This window comes from Fukomys damarensis, unplaced genomic scaffold, assembly GCF_012274545.1.
Source record: "Fukomys damarensis isolate Sample0158 unplaced genomic scaffold, DMR_v1.0_HiC HiC_scaffold_17, whole genome shotgun sequence".
Taxonomy (NCBI): domain Eukaryota; kingdom Metazoa; phylum Chordata; class Mammalia; order Rodentia; family Bathyergidae; genus Fukomys; species Fukomys damarensis.
In genome coordinates this window covers 813,030-824,391 of record NW_022900929.1, presented here as the reverse complement: position 1 = coordinate 824,391, position 11,362 = coordinate 813,030, and the positions used below count along the sequence as shown (strand labels likewise).

General features: G+C 51.7%; 1 protein-coding gene across 1 annotated transcript; it reads left to right on the top strand.

The window, feature by feature from the left end:
- Window positions 1-2,197: 2,197 nt before the first annotated feature.
- On the top strand, window positions 2,198-9,894 carry Arpc1b (actin related protein 2/3 complex subunit 1B). Its single transcript, XM_010642733.3, has 10 exons — window positions 2,198-2,247; window positions 2,359-2,435; window positions 3,489-3,593; window positions 4,039-4,261; window positions 4,805-4,912; window positions 6,351-6,557; window positions 6,627-6,702; window positions 8,206-8,411; window positions 9,240-9,330; window positions 9,583-9,894. The coding sequence occupies exons 2-10, from the start codon at window positions 2,372-2,374 to the stop codon at window positions 9,619-9,621; spliced, it is 1,119 nt and encodes a 372-aa protein (XP_010641035.1). The 5' UTR covers window positions 2,198-2,247; window positions 2,359-2,371; the 3' UTR covers window positions 9,622-9,894.
- Window positions 9,895-11,362: the final 1,468 nt, after the last annotated feature.

The window sequence follows — 11,362 nt, the reverse complement described above, 5'->3', positions numbered from 1 at the left end:
CAAGCCCCAGTACCACAAGGAGAAAAAAAGTTACAAAGGGGGAAGTGAGTCTTCTCTCCTACCCGCTTTACCTCAGTCCTGCCCCTTTAAGGTGTTGATTCTGTTTGAATTCATGCTAAAGTGTGATTGGCTGATAGGCACAGTCTGACTCTCCACTTGTTTTACTGTACCTGTGGCTGTCTTTACCAGCCCCTAACTCTCCCTCTGAGTCTCTGGATTCCTGGAAGCAGCATATGGGCTCCCCAAGTCCTCTTTCTGCATCACCCTATAGGACCTGTGCGGGCTGCTGATGGGGGCATGAGTAGAGCGGCACCCTTGATGTTGGGAAGCTGGGTCCTGGCTCAACCCAGACCTGATGTGGGGATGCTGCTTCCTGCCGGGTGCCTGAGGGAAGGGATGGGGCTTCACCTGGAGTGCATGCCGGGCCAAGGTCCAAGCTCCAGGCAGCTCTTCCTGCTCACTTCCAGCCAGACCTTTGGGCAAAAACCAAGCAAAAAGAGACCTCCCACCTTCGTCCCTGGTTTGCTCTATCTAGCCTTTTCTAGATAAATTCAGTCCAGAGGTTTGCTGTGGGCGGACTCCTGGCCACACCCCACTGTGACTTGAGGCCTTGGGGCTGCAGCACTTAAACAGTTATTAGGTGGTGTGGCATCTCCCTCTCACCTGAATCCCGTGGGGCACTGATGACCTAGTCTGGGGCCAGCCCTGCAGCACTGGGGAAATCCCCATCAGGCTCGCTGGGCTGCGGAGGCAGCCTTCTGGGCCTCCTTTCCTCCACAGAGGCCTGCTAGGGAGGAAACTGCACGAGTGTGTGTGTGTGTGTGTGTGTATAGAATGCAAGTACGCACACAGCACACTACACACACGCACACACACACACAAGAGTACTGGGAATTGAATTTAGGGCCTTTGCTCTGAACTAAATCCCTAACTCTCAGACCTTTTTCATTTATTTTGAGACAGGGTCACTAAGTTACCCAGGCTGGGCTTGAATTTGTAATCCTCCTGCCTCAGCCTCCCAGAGCACTGGGATTACTAGAGTATGCCACTGCACCTGGCTCACTTTCTCAGCACACATTAACTGAGGACACACATGGGGCCATATTTTAAGTGTAGGGAAACAAAGGCCTTTGTGTGTGTGTGATGTATGTGCATCCATGTGTCCCTGTGCTGCCTCAGAACTTCGCGGGTGCCCTGCTGCACATGAGAGCAGATGGTTGGCACCTGGCTGAGCAAGTGGGCAGGCTGGGCAGACCTACCTGGCAGTGAGCTTGTTGGCTTTGTGGTGCCACTGATCCCAGACTGGGTGGCCAGGGAAACCAACCTTAAATGGATGAACTGAGGCTTGGTGTCATCTTGCCCTTCGGGACAAAGAGCTGCCACCTCATGAGCACCCACTGGTGTCAGGTGTGGGCACCCTCAGCACCTCTGGGGGAGGCAGGATTCCCGTTCAGACAGGGCAAGTGATATTCCTGGGGTCACATCTTGCAGTGACTCTGGGAAGCTGCGTCATGGAGGTGGGTCTTTAAGGTTGGGCATGGCATGGTCTGATAGAGCAGTGGTAGACAGAACTGGCCTCAGGGATCACTGGACCAGGGAGCAGCATGTGCAAGGCTGAAGCAGCCAAGGGTAGTACCAGGAGAGGCCGGGTGGTGGGAAAAACTCCAGGCTGGGCCATCGCTGCCTGCACAAGGAACTGCGGGCCACCAGGGAGACTGTGCTGTGTCCCTTGCTGCTCCCTGGCCTGAAGGGCTCCTCTGGAGCTCCCCAGAGCATGGGGGCTGAGGACAGCTGGCAGGAGCCAGTTACTCTGCCAGGACTGTGCCCCATGGCTGGGGCTGCTTTTGAGTACTGCAGTGGCATTGAGCTGGCTCCTCTGCTCCTGTGGCCAGGCTGCTGTGAGGAACTCCTGAGACCCTGTCCCAGAAGTAGAATAGTCTGTCTCTGTACCGCCCATGGGCCAATCTGCTGGGGTTTACAAGATTGTTCATCTCATCTTCCTCCATCCTTAAGGGTGGGGGAAAGGGTTCAACCTACGAGGAAACTGAAGCACAGGTGACAAGTGATGGCCTGTCTGGTCAGGGTTCCAGCACATTCTACTCATGGTAGCACATGTCACCACCCCTGCTGCATCCCACCCTTTGTCCCTCCGGAGCCTGAGACATCCTGTGATGCCTGCTCTTGTAGGAGAAGAGAAACTGAGGCCCTAGGAGGGGAAGTAATACACCAGGCCACCCAGGAGACCAGGTGTCCTGTCACCCTTCTCTGCAAACTGCTGTCCCTAAGGAATGGGACCCTTCCTGGGGGATCATCCAGGGCTAGGACAGCACCAATCTGGACTCTGCCCTCCCCACACAGGAGCTGAGCAGCCATGGCCTACCACAGCTTCCTGGTGGAACCCATCAGCTGCCATGCCTGGAACAAAGATCGTACGCGTGAGTATCTGCACATGGTGGCTCCTGGGTCTCCACACTGAGGGCTGCAGTCACAGGGGAAGGATGCAGAGCTCAGGAGTATGCAGGGCAGCCAGGTGGAAAGGCAGGTGCAGGGCTCCTGGGGGAAGGAAGAGTGGGACAGAAGAGGAACCCACAGTGGTGGGAGATGCTTGAGCAAAGAAAGACACAGGGCTAAACCAAGATATATCATGTAAAGATACAAGGTCCCAATGATAAATGTAACTATATTGTTTGCTTTAAATGTACCAATAAACTTAGTGGGGGGAAAATAAAAGACACAGGGCTAAGGGGAGGCCAGGGAAGCGGAGGTGACAGTTTAAGAAATGTAGCTGGGAGCTGGGGATCTAGCTCAGTGGTTCTAGCGCCTGTCTCGCAAGCAAAGGTCCGGAGTTTGATCCCGCATACCAAAATAAATAAATAAAATTAATTAATTAATTAATTAATTAAAATAAAACAAGACATGCATGATATTTTTTAAAAAAGAAATGTAGTTGGTTATGGTAGTACATGCCTATAATCCTAGTCCTCTGAGAGGCTGAGGCAGAAGGTTCTCACAGCCTGAGTAATCTAGCAACCTAGCAAAACCCGTCTCAAAATAATATAAAATAAAATAATTAAAAATTAAAAAGCCTGGGGCTGTAGCTCATTGTGAAGGTCCTAGGTTCAGTCCCCACTACTGCAAAACAAGAACAGAAAGGAGGAAAAAGAAAGGAAGTGACATTGGCACACCAAGAGGTGAGGGAGCCAGCCATCCAGAAGCCAGAGGAGGGGGACTGGGGGCAAGCTGGGGCAGGAGGACAGTGAGGTCCCAGGTGTCATGCTTGTTTGGGGGTATCCAAGTGGATGCAGGTAGGGGTCACAGCAGGTTATGTGGGGCTGGAGGGGGCCCCTCTGAGGAGAGAACGGATTCCTGAAGGGTGAGGTGCTACCCAGGTGACCCTGAAGGACCCTGCCCCTGATGGGGGGCATTGGAAGTGTGCTGGGCTCTCATGCCGCCCCTTACTCCTGGAACCCCTCCTGTCTGCCCTACAGAGATTGCCATCTGCCCCAACAACCATGAGGTGCACATCTACGAGAAGAGTGGAGCAAAGTGGACCAAGGTGCATGAGCTGAAGGAGCACAACGGGCAGGTGACAGGTGGGTCGTACTGGCTGGGACCACCTTCCTGAAAGGCAGGGGTACAGGCAGGCCATTGGGGCTACCCACCTAACTCACTGTAATAGGATAGTTTGGGTTTCAAGGAATTGAAACTGGTTTAGATTCTACATAAAGAGATTATGTTGGCAGGTGTTAGTGAAAAACTCCAGGGAACTGTGGCCTTCAGGAGTGGCTTGATCTAGCCGCTTGGCATTACCAACCACTATTCTTTCCTACCTCTTGGCTTTGCCTTCCATTATGTTTGGTGATAGCTTGGGGAACTGTCACACTCCTTAACAAACTCTAGCATCAACCCCTACAGTCATCCACATAACAGTGGATTTTAGAACTTGTGCTTGCTATGCAGATGCAGTGTCCTTCCTGGCTGTGGCTTTGAAGTCCCTCCTCCCTGACCTGGACTCCTGTGTCCCTTGCACCCCCATAGGCATTGACTGGGCCCCTGAGAGTAACCGCATTGTGACCTGCGGCACAGACCGCAACGCGTATGTGTGGACGCTGAAAGGCAGCATATGGAAGCCTACACTTGTCATCCTTCGGATCAACCGTGCCGCTCGCTGTGTGCGCTGGGCTCCCAATGAGAACAAGTTTGCTGTGGGCAGTGGCTCCCGTGTCATCTCCATCTGCTATTTTGAGCAGGAGAATGACTGGTTGGTGTGCGGCTGGGCCAGAGTGGGCAGGGAGACCTAGGATGGGCAGGGAGACCTGGGACTGCAGCCCCACAGTGGGTAGCATTGAGGGTGGGTTCCAAGAGAGCGCCCAATCACATGACCTGTCTGGGCTTTAGGGAAAAGATGGGGGCTCTGCATTGTCTCCTGTGGCCCCACAGCCCCCACTTGGTGACTTCTAGGATACAGACCAGCTCTGGGGCACCATGCCAGGCCTCACACAGGATGCCTCTGACTTCCTGACAGTTGCAGTGACTTACCTGTCAGTCTGCACTACACCAGTCAAGCTCCCAGCTGTGTCTTGATTCCCCATCTCACAAAGGCAGGGACCTGGTGGGAGCACAGCTTGAGCCTGGCAGATCCAAGTTCAAATCCCACCATGGCCAGTTAGCAAATGTGGGACCCTGAGAGGTTGGGAGGAGACAGGGTGTAGTGTTGCCACCCCAAGGGGTCCATACAAAGCTGCCAGCAGCAGGCAGGCCTCAGGCTCTCCTACATGGCACTCACCTGCCTGGCTCTGTCCAGGTGGGTTTGTAAGCACATCAAGAAGCCCATCCGCTCCACCGTGCTCAGCCTGGACTGGCATCCCAACAACGTGCTCCTGGCTGCTGGCTCCTGTGACTTCAAGTGCAGGTGAGAGGGGATGTGCCCTGGGAGGGCTTCATGGAGCACCCTGAGTGTTTGCTGTGATAAGGACTGCCATCATGTCTGGTCACTCTGCAGCACAGGGTGTCCCCTGCTACCTCTGAATGTTGGTAAATTCCAAGCCCTCCTTCTGCCTCATTAGAACCACCCACCCCTCCCTGTAGTTGTTGCTTCCATCTGAGGGAGAAGGAATGGTGCACATATTCATACTGAGGTGTGAATGACTGATAAGCTAGAACAAAATCTGGTTTTTCGTGTTCCCCCCTCCCACCCCACCCCACCAGAGCCCGAACTCAGGACCTTGTACTTGCAAGGCAGGAGCAGTGTCATAGAGCTAAATCCCTGGCCCACTTAAGATATTTCTTAAACCTAGAGAATCTCTTGTTTCATATTTCTGGTCTCACCCTTCAAACTCACTTGGTCATCAAACCCTAATTCCTCCCATCTCTGGGCAGACAGCCTCGCCTCTGAATCCCTACTGGCAAGGAAGTAGAGGCCCTGGGTGCAAAGAGGATGGTATCCTGTGGGCTTTGTTGGTGGGTGTCAAGCCAGAGTGTGGATATCCTGCTGTTAGGTGTGGATTGTGAGATCAGTACAGGCCAGACACAGTGGTGCACACCTGTGATTCCAGCACTCTGGGAGGCTGAGGCAGGAGGATGCAAGTTTGAGGCCAGCCTGGGTAATCTAGTTATTTAGCAAGACAATGTCTCAGAATAAAAATACACTGTGCATGGTGATGCACACCTGTAATCCCCACACTTGGGAGGCTGAGACAGGATTGCCATGAGTTTGGGGGAACTGTGGGCTACAGAGTTCAAGGCCAACCTGAACTAAATTGTGAGACTCTGTCTCAAAAAATTCAAAAGTAAATAAATATAAAAAGTAAGCCAGGTGTGGTACAGTCTGAATTACATAGTGAGACGCCATCTCAAGAAACTCAAAAGTAAATAGGTATGGTGTAATACATTTTTAATCCTAGCATTCTGGGGCGGTTGAGGCAGGAAGATCATGTTTCAGCCCCTCCCTTAGCAAAATAAAAACCAAGGGTCAAGGATGAAGCTAAGTGCCAAGGGTCTCAGTTCAAAAGCAGGTCATCGTGCTGGCAGGGGGACAGGGCTAAATGGAGCAAAGGGCAGGAGGGGATAGGACTGTCTGGGGCAGCCAGCATGATGGGGACAGGCTACCAGGTGGGGCCTACACTGATTGTGGCCAGTTGTGAGGAATCCTAGGGTTTCCAGCGTTTATAGGACATTGCAATGGGAGACCCTTGGCTCCATCTTGTATAAAGGGGGAACCGAGGCCTAGATGTGTCCAATGTGAAGACACAGGTCATGTCAAGCCGGTTGGAGCTGTGCTTAGTATGCTGGCTGCTGATGTGTGGCTTCCTGGCCCACCTAAGCCCACTCCTCCCCTCTGTTCCTGGCAGGATCTTCTCGGCCTACATCAAGGAGGTGGAGGAGCGGCCAGCCCCCACCCCCTGGGGCTCCAAGATGCCCTTTGGGGAGCTGATGTTCGAGTCCAGCAGCAGCTGCGGCTGGGTGCATGGCGTGTGTTTCTCAGCCAGTGGCAGTCGTGTGGCCTGGGTCAGCCACGACAGCACTGTGTGCCTTGCTGATGCCGACAAGAAGATGGCGTGAGTGCAGGGCTGGAGTAGGGCAGAGCTGGAGGTGGGGGCAGTGTACTGACTTTGCTTTTTTCCCAGTGTGGCGACCCTCGCCTCTGAAACGCTGCCGCTGTTGGCCCTCACCTTCATCACTGACAACAGTCTGGTGGCAGCGGTAAGCATTTGGGAGATAGGAGGGGATGGGTAGGAAGAGCAGGTGCCCCAGAATGAACACAGCTCTCCCATCCCCGTTAGTTCCCTTCTTTCCCTCTCTCCTGTTTCTTTCCATTCATCTGTCTGTACTGAGCAGAATACAAAGTGTGATCAAAACATATATTTTAAAAAATTTAAAAATATGTATTAAGTAAAGACACATTGCCATTGATCCCCTTCAGAATTCTCCCCCTCACTTTGAATATACACTGATCCTATAATTCTTGCTCTTCCTGAAGCACCTCTGGAGTCTTCTTTTCGTATCTTTACTGTCCTGGCTGCCTCGATGTCCTAAATTGGTTCAAAATGTTTTCCCTTCATGGTCATTTTGACTTTGGGGAAGATCCAGAAGTCACAGTGCCAGATCTGGTGAATAAGGTGGATGAGGACTCGCTGTAATGTTACTGTTTAACAAACTGCCATAAATATAAACTGCTTCAGAAAATGGCAAGATTCATAACAGGTACCAGCTCCTCACAAGGGATGCAATATCACTATGTGCTGTGAACATGTACCAATAAAAATACAAACAATATTAAGGGGCTAGGGATTTATTTAGCTTAGTGGTTCTGGCTTCTGCCTTGCCAGCACAAGAGCCCAAGTTTGATCCCTGGTACCAACAATAAAAAAAATGACGTGGTTTTGAAGTGAGGGAAGTATTTTGAAGGGGATTAATGGCAATATGTCTTTAACTGTAATAAAATTAATGTAAACATTAACCTATCTCTAGATCATATCTCCTAGGTTGGCTTATGCTGCAGTAATAAATATCCCCAACTGCAATGGTATAACAGAGCATTGATATCAAGGGAAGTGTAGAATTGAGCAGTCATCTTTGCTGACACTTAAATGCCCACTGCAGATGATGTGGCCACACCTAACTCAGGACAGGTGTGTGGGACACAGGTCCACCATGCATTGTTGGCACAGAGTGCCTGTCCCTGTAGTCTAGAAGGCTGAGAACTACAAGTTTGAGCACAGCCTGGGCAACTTAGTGAGACCCTGTCTCAAAAAAAAACTTTAAAGGCTGAGGATGGCTTTCAGTGTGAAAGCCCTGGGTTCAATCCTTAGTACTACCATAAAAAGGACATCGATCCTTCTCCCTTCTGCCCCCTTGCTTATCTGTCATACCTGTCATTTCCCTTTTCATGCCTCTGCATACATGCAGAGTGCCAAAGGCAGATGGAACTGGCTTTTTTGCCTAGAGAAGCAAGCTGTTAGGGGATCCCCTGGCCTGGCCAGGATTCCCAGGCAATTCTCCCTAGATGGTCCTGCTGGCAGAGGGGCAGCCCCTCACTTCTATCTGCATGACGTACCTGGGACTGTGTCCTTGGGCTGGGCCTTGGTCTCCTGGGAGCAGTAGACCATCAAAGCCCCACCCAGGCCTCCAGGATTCCCCAGGTAGAGAATGGGGGTACGGTGCCTGGCCGGGCCAGTGCTCAGTGGTACCCCTACCCTGCTGCAGGGCCACGACTGCTTCCCTGTGCTGTTCACCTATGATGGTGCTGCTGGGAAGCTGAACTTCGGCGGGCGGCTGGATGTGCCCAAGCAGAGCTCTCAGCGTGGTCTCACAGCCCGGGAGCGCTTCCAGAACCTCGACAAGAAGGCGAGCTCGGAGGGTGGCACAGCTGCAAGTGCTGGCCTAGACTCACTGCACAAGAACAGTGTCAGGTGGGAAACCCAACCTGGGAAGAGGGAAGTAGGTCGACCTCTTTAGGTCATACAAAAATGGCATCAGAGCAGGGCAGTGTCATAGTGGCACTCACCTGTGATCCTAGCACTCTGGGAGGCTGAGGATTAAAAGTTCCAGCCAAGCCTGGACAATCTGGTGACTTAGCAAGACTTGGTTAACGAATAAATAGGGGTAGGGATGTAGCTCAGTGTAAAGCTCCTGGATTCAATCCCTATTACCAAAAAATAAATAATTAAACAGCATCCAGCGATGGTGGGCACGGCCGGCCCCACTTCTGAGTTTAGATTGCTGGGTGAGGGCTTTAGTGCCCTGGGGCAGCTGGGCTGTAACCACAGCTTCACATGGGTAGGCATATGGATAGGACCCTGTGAGGTGTGGGTGGAGCTGAGGGTCCTGCGGCAGCCTGAGGATTAGGATGAGAAACTCCCCGCCAAACTCCAAAGCTGCCAGCCATAGGGGTCCACCCCTGAGAATGAGAAGGGAGACTTCCTGATTGAGCTCCTGAACCATTTAAGCCCCTCGTGGGCTGAACACGTTTCTACAGAAGACACTCCCCACCAACCCGTGTCCTCTGAGCCCCATTTCTTGCTGCTTTCTCCTGGCACACACTACCGGCATTTCTACACCCCAGACCATGTCCGTCTTCCCAGCCCAGTCCTTGAGTGTCCTGAGCCTGTTGCCAGGTCTGCCCTCTGCATCTTGAGGTCCACTGTGGGCTGTGCACACCCTGTCCCTGCACTTGGAAGATACAGCTTTCTTGGGGGTAGCCACAGCTGGAGTCCCCGAACCCCTTGTCACTTTTACAGCCAGATCTCAGTGCTAAGTGGGGGCAAGGCCAAGTGCTCACAGTTCTGCACCACAGGCATGGACGGCGGCATGAGCATCTGGGATGTGAAGGTGAGGCTTGCTGCACCCCTGACCTTCCACTAGGCCCCCAGAGTGGATCCTTCTTCCCCCACTTCCCAGCATCTGCTCTGGGTTGCCCTGGCCTTTGCTGCTACAGATGGGGATTCGAGCAGCAAGTGGCCCCCAATCCCTTGGCTTGCTTACCCACTGCCTGGGAGTCACAGGTTCTGTCCTCTGCTGGGCTGGTCCCTGGCATGGGGGTCTGTAGGACAGTTGAGAACCAGCCTTTTCTGCTCCTTGCAGAGCCTGGAGTCATCCTTGAAGGACCTCAAGATAAAATGACCTGTGAGGAATGCTGCCCTCATCCCAGCTGCTGGGAAAGGGAGGCAATGAAGGGCTGCTTTGCTGAATGCTTCTAGGGTACAGCACGGGTCTCCACAGGGCTGCTTCCTCAGAATGGGATCAGTGGGTGGGGAGCTTTTCACCTGTTCAGGGAACATGTGCCTTTTTCTTTAAAAAATGCTTTGTTTAAAAAAAAACACTCAAAAGCACAATGCTGGTCATAAACTGCTTCAGATGTTTCAGATGTGGAGATAATAAAAGTGCAGTTTTGGACATGCCTGTCTGTGTGTTTGGAAGCTGGCAGTTGAGTAAGACTGCTTGCCCAAGGACCTTCCCCCAAGGCTTCCTTCTCCCCCGTAGTCTGGCCCTGTGTTGTCACTCAAAGCTGCCAGGACCAGGCAGTCTCTTTCCTGTCACTCGGTCAGTAGATCCTATACAGAGGGGCTGTACATTCCAACCTAAACCTTAATGGAAATTGCTTATTTTTCCATTATGAGGTGGATGGGTCTTTTTTGTTTTCTTTTGATACCAGGGATGGAAGGGAACCTTCTGCTTTTGAGATAGGCAGTGGCACCATTGAGCTCAATCCCTAGCCCAGTGGGTCGTTTTTTGATAAACACTCATTTCTTCAATTTTTTATTTGTTTTACTCAGAGGTGTTTTTATCACATGCTTTCTACTCCTGAGCTTTATCCCAGCTCTATTTAAGCATCTAAGGGGGAGGGGATGTACTTCAGCAGTGCAGGGCCTGCCTGGCAAGCTCAAGACCCTGAGTTTGATTCCCAGTACCAAAAAAAAAAAATCTAAGATTTGCTAATAGTAAATTATCCTTATATCCATAAGCAAAAATGTAGATGCCTTATTGCTCACTGTGTTAGTGCCTATTCCCCTATATATCCTGTCAGAAGAGGCTCCATTCTTTTGTAGTCATAGTTAGAAGTTGCCAGACCCTAGCAGATAGTTTGAGGCTACACAGCTCACCTTATTCTTTTTTCTGTTTGAGATAGGGTCTTGCTAAGTAATCCAAATCATCCTTGAACTTGCAGTGATCCTTCTGCCTTATCCTCCTGAGTGCTGGGATTACAGGCCTGCACCACCATGCCCAGCTCACCTTGTTATTAACTAAATGCAAGCCTAGTCAGACCAAAGTGAGGTTCAGGCCCTGCACGTGATGACACCTCTTTTGTGGCTCCCTTCAGCTGGGCCAATATGGGTCCCAGCGACACTCAAATCAGTATTTTTCCTTCCCTTGTCCAAGCATATGTTGCTTGGCCTCCAGTGGGTGCTTTGCAGAAATCTCCTGGCCCTTGAATTTGGCTAGAACTTCCAGCCTACAGGAATACTTATCCATAAATCACCTAGGAGTCTAGGCACGACCTGTGGAAGCACATCCTTAGGTCACAGACACCAAGGAGCGGGTCCTGAGCACCAGGGTATCTCGCCACACATGGCCTCTGCATGTCAGCCATTCAGGCCTCCAGCCTCCACATGTCATTACAATCGTCTTGCAGCAGTGACAGGGCAATGCTTACAGCTGCCACATTCCTCCATTTTGCTGGAGAACCTCATTTCACAGTGACAAATTTGAACCTGGGCAGCAGCTGCATGCTTGATGGCTGGGAAGGGAGACAACACTGGCAAAAACTGTGGTAATTCTTGTTCCTCAGGGTCAAAGCTTCCAAGTCAAAAGGTGCAGGTGCTAGTAGCTGTGGGATCCTTCGTGCGGCTCCTGAACTCCAATA